General features: G+C 35.0%; 2 protein-coding genes across 5 annotated transcripts in view; one reads left to right on the top strand and one right to left on the bottom strand.

Moving 5' to 3' along the window:
• The window catches only part of LOC140757540 (glutathione hydrolase 1 proenzyme), a 46843-nt gene extending 39750 nt beyond the window's left edge, over positions 1-7093 (top strand). For all 4 annotated transcript variants that reach the window (XM_073093296.1, XM_073093295.1, XM_073093294.1 and 1 more), the window contains 5 exons: positions 3888-4137; positions 4576-4766; positions 5295-5535; positions 5882-5995; positions 6423-7093. In XM_073093296.1, coding sequence (XP_072949397.1) covers positions 3888-4137; positions 4576-4766; positions 5295-5535; positions 5882-5995; positions 6423-6572 — 946 coding nt within the window. In that variant the 3' untranslated portion in view covers positions 6573-7093. The remainder of the gene's footprint in view (positions 1-3887; positions 4138-4575; positions 4767-5294; positions 5536-5881; positions 5996-6422) is intronic.
• Positions 7094-9893: 2800 nt separating this feature from the next.
• On the bottom strand, positions 9894-16034 carry LOC140757539 (sec1 family domain-containing protein 2). Its single transcript, XM_073093292.1, has 9 exons — positions 15683-16034; positions 15083-15334; positions 14418-14723; positions 13444-13616; positions 12810-13036; positions 12356-12525; positions 11628-11911; positions 11119-11280; positions 9894-10722 (listed from the first exon to the last, which is right to left on the bottom strand). Exons 1-9 carry the CDS (start codon positions 15860-15862, stop codon positions 10515-10517), a joined length of 1962 nt encoding a protein of 653 aa, XP_072949393.1. The 5' UTR covers positions 15863-16034; the 3' UTR covers positions 9894-10514.
• Between the last annotated feature and the right edge of the window lie 66 nt (positions 16035-16100).

The following is a 16100-nucleotide window of genomic DNA, read 5'->3' as shown; positions in this document are numbered from 1 at the left end:
GGCGGCAGTAGCTACCTACTTACCATCAAGTGGACTGCATGCTCTTGGCTATTTGAAATTTTTAAACAAAATATTTAGATATGATTTTGTATGTCGTATAATTATAATTCTGAATCATTATTAAAATTCTTAATGTTGAATGCATGCTGACAAAGTGCCTGTGATAGTTGGAAAGTCTGGAAACCTGTGGAAGAATATATTGTTTAATTTCACGAAGTTTAATCACCGATTGACGCGTATTCTACAATGAGCCAAACATTCAACTGAAATATAAAATCAGAATACTTCAATGTTTAATGGCCAACTGACATTTCCCTAAAAGATACGATCATATTGGGTGTAACTACATATGCATATGTATGTCGTGAAGGGCAAACCTTTTTGTCATATCACAGAAGATAAGATAGTTTTTATTTAGTTTCATAACCGATTAATATTGTGTACTGTAACGTCCTAAATAGGTCCAAGTAGGTCCATAATGATATTCTAATGATAAAAGCAATATTGCTTCTACCTTTCCTTATTCATGTAATTAGACGGAAACGGTTATAAAAAAGTTTTTTTTTGTTACGCATAATTATGCGTGATAGCATAAAATGGTGGTACAAGTATTAGCTACCAATTCAAGTACATTGGCACTTTATATAGAATGTATAATTCTAAATATATATATTGGTCATTATTTTGTAAACAGCTCAACTTATACGCCAACGATTATCTTCTACAAAACATTGTTATCAGTTTATTTATAAATGGGATTCATCAATAAAATTATGTTTATAGAATGTTTACTTATAGTAGTTCTTCACAAAAGTATATAAGCAATTATATATTATTCTATGCAACACTGTTTCCTAAATTGTGCATCGGGCTTCCCTGGCGTCGCAGCATTATACTAGGGGAGTCCCGAGATAATAAGCACAGTTGTACTACAATTCAATATTTAGCTCGCATTTTAGAAGTATTTAAAAATCAAACTTTTGTAAGGTCACATTTATTATTATACCTTATTGCGTTAGTTTAACATTATAAAAATAAATAAAATTAAAATAAGTTTAAAACCTTTCACTCGAAAAATAATGCTGGCCACATATTTAAATTGGCTGTAACGCTGTATTCGTGATTTAAAAATACAAAAGTGGATTATGGCGGGAAACGGCAGATGTCAAGGACGATGTTTGTGGAGGTCATGGAATTATTTAAAAATAACTAGCTGGATTCAAGATTCAAGTCTTTCATTGGAGATACCCCCAACAATTTAATCGTTTTTATAAAAGACGATTTAATTTAGTCCGGGTAAACTCGAGTTATTCAGGTTTATAAGATATCGTATTTACCCGATTTTGCAGAGAAACTGACAAAAAAACCCATAAAGAATTTTATACCGTCATTGATATTGAGATATTCATTCAAATCAAACCAAAACTTCATCCATATTGGATCAGTAGTGTTTAAGAAAATCGCAGACACAAGTTTACATACATACATACACTTCCCATGAAAATAAAGACAGTTGCAGTAAATACACGCTTGAGAAACCCTACAATCTACATGTTACGTAATATTATTTTTTTTTTTTAATAGTAAATATTGAAAAATATGTATTTTGTAATTACGAATAGTAGATGTACACGTAAACCTTAAATTTTCACAGCTAGCATACACCATTGCTAAATAATATTCCATGCGTATTAACATTCTATGCTTACCGATAACGTTCGCACCTACCATGTAGTAGGTACGGAAAATAATTACAGAACATATATGTTTATAATAAGCATGAATAAGACGCCATCAGCTGAGCAAACTTTTGAAATAATGAGTCATTTTATGAAAAATATTTGTTCGAATAATGATATCATTGTGCCTGTACCTGTTTTTCTTTGAGCCAGTGAAAAATATTTGCTTAAAACACTAATGTGGTTATAAATCAATGGATATAGAAGAAATAAAATAATAATGTGAGATTTTTTAAATTAGACTTTATAAAAAATATTTTTATTACATTTGTGTACGTTAGACGAAGCTATAATTTCCTTCTGTAAATTGTTACTTCAATAATCTGATCATTCTGTGACGGTCTAAACTCTCAGTCCGGGGCGGAAAGTTGAATGAGACCCTCAGACTAAGAAATTGGTCTAATTTTACAAAATTTTACAAATGTCTACAAAATATATTTACAAGGGAAATTGTAGACATTTAGAGGACCCTCAAGACCAGAGGACCGAGGCGGACCGCCTCTGCCGACCCCCTTAGTCCGTGATAGCACTTATCATTATTACACAGTTTTTGAAATAACCACAATAATGATATAATGAGCAATCGTTGTTTACTATTGCATCATAGATTTAATATAAACAGCTATAACTAGTTGCGTAGATAAACATATGTTCAACACAGGTATATTTGCATTTTAAATAATAATTTCGGCCTTAATTCGACAACAAATTAAAATAAGGTTTCTTTAACAACAGTGACAAATAATGTTACCTACATTACTTTTTACAAAATATAGGGATAAATACCTATGGGTACCTACCGTTAAAAACCGTAAAACAATTCAAAGCAACTATTTAAGTGTTTTATACGAACCCCTATACTGATGTATCTTAAAAATGGCTCTTAAGAAAATTCTTAAAAAATATAAGAAATGTTTACATTAATGACGCTAAAGCCACTTACCTATTTCCAGTTTAATGCATACACATATAGGTGACATATTAGTCTCTCTTCATTATAGAGATAAACAACATTACATTGTAGGTATATTATTGAAATTTATTATGACGCCAACGGGTGGGGGTCAACGAATGTCCCGAGAATGTCACAGTTTATGTGATATGAAATACATATACATAACCGAATAATATTATACCTTTTTTTCGATTTTTACCGCACTGAAACCCCCCTGTGGCCGTCCTCAGCGCTTGGTGGAGAATCCGGGATTTCCGATGGAACACAACAGGAGTCCTCCGAGCGCGATGCCCCGGTCGGGTTCTGCCCTGGGGGGACCAGTTTACGCTCCTCCCGCACACCTGGTGTTTACGACGGCATGCGACCACACATGCCGCCGTCCTTCCTGGGATTGCTTGCCGGACGGTTCGAGCTCCCACTCTTGCCGCCGGCAACCCCTGAAGCCCCCTTTTAGTCGCCTCTTACGACAGGCAGGGGATACCGGAGCCCTATTCTAGTCCCGGAAGTACAGGGACAAGAATAATATTATACCTAAGTGTTTCTTACCAATTTGAACTTGAAAAAACAGACCCTTGAGACCCTTAGCCCAAAACTACATTCTATTCGTAAATGCTCTCTGTATTGTACTTATTATGGCTACAAAAATTGCTTTTACAAACGCCCTTATTTCCGCCTGATGCATTCTAGTCTAAAAAGTTTAGACGCAATGGATATGTAGGTTAGCCAATAATGTTAATTTTCAGGCCAGTCAAGTTAATCTTCCTATGTAACGGCCGCAATACGCGTACCTAATTGCATTTTGCATTTGTTTTGTAACTAGTGCGAAGTATGTTTTCTTTCTCTCTTAAAAACTTAAGTTAGAATGGGAATTCCTCGAATGTTCAAATTGTGAATAAAAAACTGTTTCATAGTTGATTAGACTCAAAACTTGTTGTCAACTCTTTGTTATATAACTATATAATTAAGTGCATATTATACGTTTAAAGTACTATAAGCAAACTAAGGGAAATACCCTAAATTCAACAACAAAAGTAAGAAAAGGTACCTGTCATCGATAATATAAGGGTTATTCCCCTAAAGAATAAGTTATCAGATAGGCACAAATAGTTTGGTTCGCGTTGATGGCATTGATGTCCACTTCTAAATTGCAGACCATTACGTAGAATTAATAAATATATCAACGTTGTTTTCAGAGCAAAAATAACAGAGCCGATTGCTGTACCCTTAAGCAATGGTGACGTCTTGTACACACCCCCGCCGCCCAGCAGCGGAGTAATTCTAGTCAACATTCTGAACATCCTCAGCGGATACAACTTCAACTCTGAGAGCATTAATGGCACAGAGAATACGGTGCTAACGTATCACAGGATTATAGAGGCTTTTAAATATGCGTACGCTACTCGGACCAAGTTGGGAGACATGGATTTCTTGGATCTGAAAGAGGTATGTCGTTCTATTTCAAATTAAACGTTTAGCAATAACATAGCCGTCTAAATTTAACTTGTGCCTAATTTTATTAAAATTATATTAGGAGGATTCCAGCTGCTTAGGGCCTAGAGATTCTTTATTTTTTACGTGGCGCCTTTCCTTTACCTTTGAGTAAAGTGAGATAAAATGTTCTTATACAAAAAAAATGTTTATGTGCTGAATGTCTGTAGAAAATATGGAACCTAACTACTCACTAGTTAGGCTCCATAATTTTATTCCCGTAGAATTCAAAATGACCTTTTTCCATTTATCTCGCATACAGTGATATATAGAGAACGAAAAGACAAATCTGAAAACCAGTTTGAATAAAACATGGAAGATTTATTGAAACATGAGTAAAGAAAATAATTATTATGATAAAAATAATGGTTTCTTAAATTTCCTTATCCACAGCTAATAAGCAACGTGACTGCGCCAGAACACGGAACGGAGATTCGCCTGAGGATCAACGACACCACCACGTACAATAGCACCGATCACTATGGAGCTAAGCAGTATAACAAGCCTGATTCGGGCACCGCACACATATCCATCATAGCGGCGAATGGCGACGCTGTCTCCATCACTAGCTCGATCAACTTCTAGTGAGCATTCTTTTTTTTATTGTAGAAGTAACAAATGTAGTCCATTTTATGGTAAATGGCAACAGTACAGGACAATGGTCATGGTATGTGATGTTAGACTAAATTCTTGCGGAATTTTGAGACATTTTATTATGTATCAAGTACTCACGATATGCGTTTTTTAATTTCTTTATTGCCGATATTTCGACACAGTTGCATGGATCGTTGTTACGACGAAACTGCCGTGGCGGGGAGTATCTATCACTAGTATTTGACAAGTACTAGTGATAGATTAATCTATCTACCCTACGACCACGTGACCAATGAAAGTGAAAGCCAGATGAACCCCTACACAATTCATTATTCCCATACTTATATTACCATAATAGAAGTTTCTGTCTGCCATTCTTGATTAGCGCGACAGACTATCCTATAAATGAATGGACGATGATTAGAAGTTTCTAGGTGAAATGGAGAAAATAAACAAAACAAAAAGACAAAAAAGACTGCAAAACAGTCCATTATAATACAATACAATTCATTTTCCAGTTTTGGCGCTGGCTTCACAACTCTAAACACTGGCATCTTGATGAACAACGTGATGGACGACTTCTCCTCCCCTGGCATTACAAACTACTTTGGCTTGAAGCCATCTCCAGCCAACTTCATAGTTCCTGGCAAGCGGCCCCTATCCTCAATGAGTCCAAGCATCATCGTCGATAAAGGTGGCAACGCTAAGATGGTCATAGGCGCGTCTGGTGGAACGAAGATCACTACAGCTATTGCACTGGTAAGTGTAACTAGTTTTAGATCAAGAAATATCACGGAACCACATCTGGCCTACAGCAAACTGAGTAAATGTTTCATTCGTTGTGTGAGGAGGTGTGTGAGAAAATTGTAATGCAAAATACATTTTAACATTTATAAGGGCCACAGCAAACGTATTACTTTTAGCATTAGCAGTCGAGCGTGTCAACGCCGGTCTTAGCACCTTTTAGAAGCTTTTTGCGGCATCAATACGATTGTATACTTATAACGCGCGTTTTCTATACCACGACCGAACGTTGCCGAAACACGGAGATAAATCGATGCAAAGGCCAAAAAAATACACGGGTTAATACGATTTTCTTTTTCAGGTAATTATGCGCAAGCTGTGGTTCGATCAGTCGATAAAGGAAGCTGTAGATGAGCCTCGGTTCCACCACCAGATTTTCCCAATGGAAGTCCAATACCAATATGGAATTACTGAGGTGAGTCGAAGTATTTAATACATTTATGTGAATGACGTCATTTGGGAATCCGCACTTAAGGGACTCTCCTAGTTACGACGATAGAACCATGTCCAGCATGATTTGATTTGATTTGATTTGATTTGATTATAAAGACTGTTATGCAGAATGTTAGATATCTGCTTCCTGGCCAAGTAAACTAAATTTATCGATAGACTCGCTTGATAAGTAGACTCGCCTGGTACAAGTACTTCATAATCTCTAGGTATACTCAAAGTTTCCGATTGGAATAACATGTCTATTCTGGCTCTGGATATTTATGTAACTTCTGTATTCTTTGGCTGTGTCCACAAATACTTAGGCTTACAATTAAAGGTATTACAAGTACTCGTAGTTCTTCGGACACAAAATGTTATAATTTTTGTTTATTTTCATTTCTTAATTTTAGGACATTGTGAAAGGATTACGTCAGAAGGGCCACGCTATGTCTCGCTACCGTCACCAAGGTTCCATCATCTGTGGACTATTCAGAAACAAAACTGCCATTTACGCCAACGCCGATTACAGAAAAGGGGGCGACGTAGCCGGATTGGACTAAAGTAATTAAATAGTTTAATTACTGTATAGACTCCGAATAATATGAATTGTACCTGTTAGAATGTTCATCGATATTCTTCTACAGTTTGATCACATGAATCCCAGTTATCTCACGAAATCTAAATCGCTAACCGTAGATAGAATGTGAAAATTAATCAAGTTAGGATTAAAACTACTTTGCAACAATCCGCTACCAATATGTATCGTGGTATATACTTCAAACCATGCAGTATGTACCACCCTTCCTCAAATGTAATAAATAGTTTTAATCCTAACTTAATAGCATGGATTTCCGCAAAGCGTCTGATACAATTAATTATGAAAATAAATCCTTTAGATTTATGTTTATGATCATCTATAAATTGGGTACATACTGTATAATGCCGTATGTGAGTACTCAATTTGTAGTTGAACCCTTTCTATAAAAAGTCATCATAGGTTTAAGAATTGCCGTTTATTGCATTTAACGACTGAATGATTTTCTGACTAAAACTATTACGATTATACATCAATGACGATTAACTTTGTCTTTTATGTTCTCTTATTCCTACTTAAAATCATGCGTAAGTATTAAATTGCTTTAAATTACTTTATTTCTGAATAGATTATACCTACTAATAATTTCTCTTGTAGGAGATAGGTCCCCTAACTAAAGACAAACGACTAAATACTTAACGTTCAGCAATAGGGAATATACATACCTACAAACTAAATAGGAACAGGCCCATAAGGCCATCGATACTGAAGTAAAAGAAAGTGAATTTACTTGCCTATTATAGCTCACATTGACGAATATCGCATACTCTATATTATGCGATATGCCTTTAAAAAAATTTCTTAAAACATGCCTTTCAGCGCCTTCAACGATGTGTATTTATGATAAATTACTTTATTATTAAGGCAAAAAATTTCAATATCGAATTTTCAATATTTTAACCACATCCAAAAGTGAATCTTCCTATTCTTAGAGCCATTAAATGAGTACTGGGTAAGTATCACATATTTTTTAATATCAGCTTAATAATAAATAAATTAATTAATTAAACGCATACGTAGTTAATTTCGCCTGACTTTCTTACTTTTCCTGTCATGCGTGTGTGCCGTAGGCTCGTCTCCATGTATGCATGTCGAACGCGCGGGTGTAATCACGCGTGACTGGAAAATCCCTTTAATTTTGAAGTTCGGGTGAGACATGTACCTACACCACAGATATATTATCCTATTGACGTAGGTGTCTATGATCTACACAGACCTAAATGTGCCTAAATTCACGTGAAAATAGTCCACTGTGACATATTAGATTATGACGAATCTCTAAATTAACTAACTTGACATTTACCAACACTAATGCTTAATTTATAGCTACATTATAATATTTATTGAATAATAATAATTATGATAAATATGATACACCATTAAATGTTGTAATATAATATGTATTAAGCATAAATTATAAGCTATTCCACCTTTGTATTAAATTTCTTCGGTCTATATTTTCTGTTTGTGGAGATATTATTAGTTACTAAATCAATAAAAACTAGATAATAAATTCGACCTACCTCCCTGTGTAAGACATAGAATATGTTAGTGACAACTCAATATTTGAACCTAATTATGATTTGAAAAACATATTTGCGATCAACTTAATAGATTTGTAAATCTTGACCACACTGAAAGATCGCCGGAAAAACTTGGTATTATATTATTATGCTGCTGTATTTTCCAATAATATTGGCATTACGAAGATATTATAATTACCCTAAATATAAGATTGCTTGTAATATGCATTTTTTTCTCGTTTGGGGTGAAATCAAACGAATTTTGTAAATGGTGAGCTGCACTCTTGCGTGGGGAAATAATTAACATAAGAATTTGAATTTTGAATGCAACGACCTCGCAATTGTCATAGGACATAACTTCAAAACCACAATCGATTTCTGCACCATTTTAAGAGAAATTACTTAAATGGATTTATTACAGCTATTCAATATCACGTTACTTTAATGCACGTCTGAATTGCATCTACGTGAGACTGTTTTGAGCGACAACAAGCATTACTGAATCGCGTTACAAAATCCATGTATCCAGACTTAGGCTTAATTATTTATGTATTAATTTCCAATAGGACAACGATTATAGGTTGTATTTAAAGCAGTATTCAAGATTTTTTTTCCCATCGTATCATTCCTATTTCAATTTAGTTTTAATTTATTGTCGTAAGTTGGTATACAATACCAGTTTTTGTCTCAATTAGGTAACAAGTAATAATAAAATTTTATGTTACTCTCATGTTTTTCAATTACCCTACGCCCTTTTTATGGTACCGTAATTTTTTTTGTCCACGAGGGGGAACCCTTCAAAAGGTACCCGATGCCGTGGAAGCGACACAGGGTTATGTGGGACTCTTACCGCACTAAAACCCCCGGTGGCCATCCTCGGCGCTGCGTTGAGGCAATTCACATATTATATTTTTGTATTTTCTAAAGTATGGGAGATTGTGTGAAATAGAAACAACTTGCATTAAAAACAACAATTGATTTATTACATTTTGCATTGTAATTGCATTGCACAATATCTCTAAGCTCCTAAAGATTATAAGTAAATAAATATAAGTACAGAATATAATATTTACACATCAGAAATTACAGATATATACATAATGATAAATAATAATTATACATCGCCATATTCTAATAAAAAATGCCTGACATTACTTTACAACAAAGTTGGATACTAATCAGATAAATGACTATTAATTAATGAATATTATTCTTAATTACTCTATTTAGCCTGACGTGTTGTAAATATTGCAAAATTTTATAAAGAAAAAACAAATTTGCTGAAAGAAAAATCCAAAGATAAGTAATATTATAAAATTTTCTACTTATGCATATAACAATGCAAACACATCAGGTATACTTTGGAATGTCTTAAAAATTATATAGAAATTTATTATTATTAAGCAGATCAGAATTATATTGGAATATTACATAGATGTTCAATCAATCAAATAAATTGTATAAAAATAAAGTTGTTACATATTTTGTTCATATAACAAAACATGAACCTAATATATTCTAAACATCTTAAATTAGTAGCTTTGCTTATTTTTTTCTTTATTAAATAGTAGTTATTAACTAACACAATACCATTATTTTCATACATACTTTACGAATAATTTTTATGAATATAATGATTCGTTATTATAATATGACTAACAATAAAACATCCACTGTCAGAATTTATTCAATTAAGGTTTCGCTCATTCAGTCAAGTTGAAGTGAATGGAAGCTCTTCACACACCACATTCACACACCATTCACAATCACACTTATCACAAACGTGTCCATTCAGTCTGGCAGCTCGTAGAGCTCACTAATGATATAGCGCGGAGCACGTGGAAGCCGCAATGTATAACTTGATTCTTACTTAACTACTATTTTAGTCTTAAACATCTATCACTCTCACTTAAACCGCTACTATTCTAATCTTTTTCGTCTTTCACTAACACATGTAGTAGCACGACCCGTCTACTGCAACAAGGCTCTTAAGAGCGTACCCGCTGCAGTGACGTGGGCGGTGGTCGCTAGAGTGGCAGAGCGGCACGCACGGCGGCGACGGGCGGCAGCAGGCGCGTGACACCCAGAAGCACGACGATGTATCTTTGACGTATTTGGGAAAAACGCAGTGTATTTTTAGCGAAAGATTGTAACACATAATTTTGGAGGATGACCAAGTTAGGCGCGCAAATTTACGACAATATTTTTAGCCTAGCGCGAAATTATGCATCCACTTGTAACACATAATATAATTTTTCACTTAACCACGATTATTTCGGTCTTTTCCGTCATTCACTAACACATTTAGTAGCACGGCCCGTCTACTGCAGCAGGGCTCTCATGAAGGAGCGTTCCCGCTGCGGCGGCGCGGGCGGCGGCGGTCGCTAGAGCGGCAGCGCGGCGCGCGCGGCGGCGGCGGGCGGCAGCAGGCGCGAGGCGGCGAGCAGCACGGCGGTGTCGGCGCCGCTCGTCATGACGCCGCGCTGCAGCCGCTTGCACTCCTCCGCGCTGGTGCCGCCCACCACGTACACGATCACCGTCGGCGCGTCCGCCGGGTGCTTGCTGTTGCGCGATTTCTTGCTTGTTAGGATACTGTAAACGAAAATATTTTATTGATATGAATAAAGACGAAACTAAATGAATTTTAAGGTAACGTTTTGTTTTTATAATACATTTTTTTAATTTCTTGTACATAATTCAATGTTGAATTTACATATTTCAATTATTCAATCATACTTGAACTGAACAAATCTCATACTCAACTTCATAAGAAAAACATAATTAAAAATGTACTTTATATGCCAACATTACAAATTAACTGTTACTTCATAACTTGTTATATTTGCATTTTGCATCATACCATAGATTGTACATACAGGATCGTCAATCAATTAATTTTTAACCATTTATATTAATAGAAATGGCCTTGAAGGAACTATTGTGGATTATATTTTTTATGAAATTCACCACAATAATTTTTAGTCTTACTTTAGTCCAGTGCGTAAAAGATCCTTGATGCCCTCATTCCTGTGTCGCAAATCGACTAATTCCGGTCGGTCTGTGTCCACTAGATCATCGATAAGTTGCTGTAGAACACCTCGGTACTCATGACCAGTGCCAGTATCACACGGCTTAAGAACTGAATTGTATCTGAAATTTTCATCAACATTATTACTATTTACGATTCTGTATATCATATATCCTATAGAAGAACTGAAAAAGTTTCACACTTTTTCTCTATTATGCTTGTCTTCATTGTTAAACATTTAAAAATCCTAGGATCAAACTCGGAAAAAACACACTGTGAAATGAATCTAAAATTTTACAGATTAATTACCAAGTGGTGATAATTTTATTGTACCGCTCACTTTAAGCAAATACAACACATTTTGCTACTAGATTTATTTGAAGCATATGCTTCAATTAGCATTGTTGTTGTACTCTACTAACAACTTACTAAACAAAGCTACTAAAACAAAATTATATTGTATACTTACTTTTGCAAGGTCTTCCTCATTTGTGCAATTTCTTTGAAACGTGCCATAAATCTCTTCGATATCTCGTGACTCTCCTCTGGCGTCATTATACCGGTCTCATCGTCTATGAACAGAGTTTTGCGGTCTTCGAAGATGGCGACACTTAGAGTCTCAACGAGGCTGTCTTCATGCTGTTTGTTGAATACCACTTCAGTTCCCGTTAAGGAGTACACATGGATGATCAATGCTAAGAGATTCTCTAGAGGAAGATTTCGCTCCTTACGAGTTTTGATCAAATGACCGATCTGGAAATAAATAAAATATTACGACATTACGTTATGGCTAACTTTATACACGAGTTAAGGAGAACTTCGATAAAAATATCAATGTTACTGTCAAGGAAAATTTCTTCTATATGTACTGAATTGTGTTGTATGTCTAATGTAATTCCTTCCATATGTGAGGGTCTCCAAAAAGATTACTCAGTTCGCTGTTTTTAAAAATGTATATGTTGTCTGAAATCTTGCTACTTAATGAACACAATTTCGAATTTTTTATTTTTACTTTAATGAAAATCCTTAAATGGATTACAATTTTCACTTTCAAATTGACTACAGAATTGAAGAATTAAAATTGACAATCAAAAAATAATGAAGAGCACTGTAATGATTAAAAATTAAAATTATGTACCCTATCAGAATTTCTTAAATAAAAAGTTTTAATTTTATCTAATAGCTAACTCAAAGTACCTGATTGAGCACACTGGTAGATTCGCGACTAGCGGCCAAATTCTCAAGGATTTGGCGCTCCAGACTCATCAGGAGATCCATCTGAGCTCGACGCGGCGACTTTAGCATCTGCACCACCGCTAGAGCCTGTTGTATTACTCCCATGTGTTTGGAGATTATCTCATAATTACCTGTTTATATACATATGAATAAATAAATCGTATGTACTGCGTGAATATATCGTGGTTTATAATGATCGCAAAATAGTAATTTACATAAATAGAAAAATAGTAAATAAGAGGTCAAACTGTATCAAAAGGCTTGCAGAGACATCCTTTTTAAGATAAGGGTGAAAATGCTAAAAATGGTGTGAAGGAGTCTGTCAAATCAGAAATAGGTTTAAAACATATTTGAAACCTTTAAAGCAGAGTAGCAATTAGATATTAAATAATAATATTAAGTTATTATTACATACCTTTAGATGCAACAACAATTTTCTCAACACTCTGTGGAGTGACCTTAACAAGAGTCTTAGGACTCGGTGACCGCTGAACATCAATTTTGGAAAGTTTGTTGTACAAATCAAACATGACTTCCTTTTGCGACTTGTTGATCATATAGTCAAATGTTTGTATGCAGGAATCGTCATTGGCATGGTACAGGCAGCCAGGACTGAGCTGTATGTCATCAGGATGGGAGATCCTGAAATATAGACAAATAAAATGAGCCATCACCAGTGGCATATCAAGATGTTCGTATTTAACAAAGGTATATCCAAAATCATAATTATATTGTTTTATTAAGGATATTTAATACGAGCTCCATATAAAATAGAAATCAATTTTTTTTATAAAATAATAAGTAGCGTCTGTAAGTCTATTTTAAAGCGATTTGATAATTTTTAATATTTGACTCTAAAAACAGAAGGATATAGTAAGTATTTCAACATCTATTTTTTATGTTTCGAGAACACACAAATAAAAGTCGTGAACTTGAAACTGCAGACACACTACCATTTTTATACATTAATATTGAACGCATTATACATTTGATATTATATTCTGAGACATTCATAATTAACCATATAAGTTATATAAAAGAACTCTTACACATTAGCTTCACAAATTGGTGACATGTCCACTGCCACATCATTGGAATGCCCTGGAAATCTGGGCAACGTCGACATGATCTTGTCAAGAACTGACTCACTGGAATGACTGGTCACACCGGCTAAGTCTAATGTTCTATCCACTATAATAAGTGATACTGGGTTGGAGCAGTTCTGAAAACAAATTCATTAGACCAATCAAAATAGTGACCCAATAACAAAACTCTGACCTTGAGACCTTGGGTATACCAGTAGAAAATGCCAAAACTCCCCAAAGAGGCATTTTTGAGGAGGCACACACACACACACACACACACATAGATAGGAATGTGTGTTAAGAGTTAACCAAGATCAAAGGTCAAAATTTTTAATTTAATTTTTTCTCAAAAACAATAAGATTTATCAAAAATATAGCCCTGTAATAAAATGTAGATACTAAATTTATCTAAATAAATGGTCCTTCTATAGTTATTTTCCTTAGAATCACCATTCTTAAGATATTGCCCTTCTAAAGCTTGAAGCATTCCAATGTGGATTTGAAGGTGGTAGAACCCTTTGTGGTTCAACTCCGGCGACACCACCGCCACACCTATTTCTACCTAATAACTGCAGTGTTAGGCGCTGCTGTGTTCCGGTTTGAAGGGTATGGTAAGAGAGACAGACTTTTCCGAGGCGTTCCAACTTAGTCCTCAGGGGTAGCGGCGCACCTGTGGCCGACCTCAGGTAGGAATATCTAATCCTATCTATGGGTTGATTACAGATGTCCATATGGGCGGCAGTAGCCACTTACCATCAGGTGGACTGCATGTTCGTCTGCTACTCATATATTATAAAAAGAAAAAAAAATGTGGTAAAGTATTTAAACTCCTGTATCATTTGAGGTTACTTCAAGATGAATATTGTTAGTTTACAGCTAGCCACTAAAATAAATAATACATTTCATATAGTATAAATCAACAAAAACATTAATCATACCTTCCGCCTTGACAAACAAACAGGTGAATTTTCCAGCACACCAGCAATTAAAGAACTAAAAGCACCCATATAATAGACATCTTCTTTCATGTTCATAGACTCCAACAGGCTGTTCAGACCACTGGCAAGCCTCCTCACTTGAGCCCGCTCTTCAGCATTCAAGCTATACAAGTCTATTGAGGCCGAGTCTGGTATCAACTTGCCATTAAATGTAGGATACAGGTTGTAATATGGTGGCGTCAGAAACACTGTGTTTGTTGGTGATATTGTAAATATAGGAATGTGTACGACTTCCACAGCACTTGTCTGAAAATAAAAATACATTAATTTATTATTAAAAAGAAAATGAAAAATCATGATGACATAACATAAATGGTTTAGTGTGTCTCTGTTATAACTTGATTGATTATAAAGGTGATTTTCACATAATGCACAAAAACCCAACATTGTTAATCATTTGGTTTCTCCTATATTATTATCATAGACAGATTTAAAGATCATAGAGACCATCAAGGAACCAGTAAGCTCTTTACTAATTTCAAAATAAAAATAATTTTGCAATATCATTTTCCAATTTAAAGCAACAATTTTACATTACTCAAAATATGACATCACATAGCTTATATTAAAACATTTACTGTATAAAATTTGAATACAATGAATACCTTCTTTCCAATCCAGTTGAGTAGCATAGACTCCAGCTGCTTGGTAGCTTCGGCAGGAGCCTTACCAGCTGCCACAATGTCACTGACATCTTTACCCTCGTTCAGCTCCAGGTATACCACGTCCAAACTGACACAGGATATCAGAATGCAGTGGGTGAAGTCACTGTTGCGAATAATCTCACTTATTGTTTTCAACTGTGTTGATGTTGCTTGGGTTAGGAATACACCTTTTCTCTGCTCTTTGCTTGCGGACTGAAAATATTAATTTTAGAACTAAGACAAATACTTCATGAGTATACAGTTAACTATTGACTAAAAAAAAGACATGCAGCTCTCCCTTTTCAAAGCCAGTAAAAAGGTATCTTATGAACTATCAATGCAATGTATTTCGAGGACATGATTACAATCAAATTGACTTATTTAAATATAAAATTACGCATCATTTGTGAATAACTCAGTAAGAGGACTCTGACCCATTTCAATAATGTATTAGGTTTCCAAACGCTCCAGTGACTCATAAACATTAGGTAAAATAATAATAATTCCGTAAAGTACATTTTGTAGTTTTATAGAGTAAAGTCCAACTGTTGCAGAAGATACCTCGAAGGGCGACAAGCTCTTCACAGCAACAGCACCCCCGTTCAGAAGGTTGAAGAGTCCGCCGTCCCAGTGCAGGCATTCTGCGCTGCAGTCATCCAGAAACACAACCGCACCAATGATCCGGTTGTAGACCTCCGTCCACCAATACTTGGAAAACTCTTTCACAGATGTTATCGACATTTTGTGATGATTATTTATATATTAAGCGCCACTTGTACTTCAACGAAGCTATATGCACTCCTACATGATTTTCAACCAAACTTTATTACACTAATTAATCTATGGAAATCTATTATAATTAGTAAATGTAAGAAAAATTAATTGAAAAATACGAAGACGTATTATAGAGTTGTGAACAAAGAGTAAAATAATATATGGTCGTGAACATCACCAAATGTCAATGTCAGATTAATAGTGA

This window comes from Epargyreus clarus, unplaced genomic scaffold (assembly GCF_041222505.1).
Source record: "Epargyreus clarus isolate Ecla_fem2 unplaced genomic scaffold, WU_Ecla_fem_2.2 ptg000004l, whole genome shotgun sequence".
Classification (NCBI taxonomy): domain Eukaryota; kingdom Metazoa; phylum Arthropoda; class Insecta; order Lepidoptera; family Hesperiidae; genus Epargyreus; species Epargyreus clarus.
Note: the sequence above shows the minus strand (reverse complement) of the source record. Positions and strands in the feature narration are given on the sequence as shown.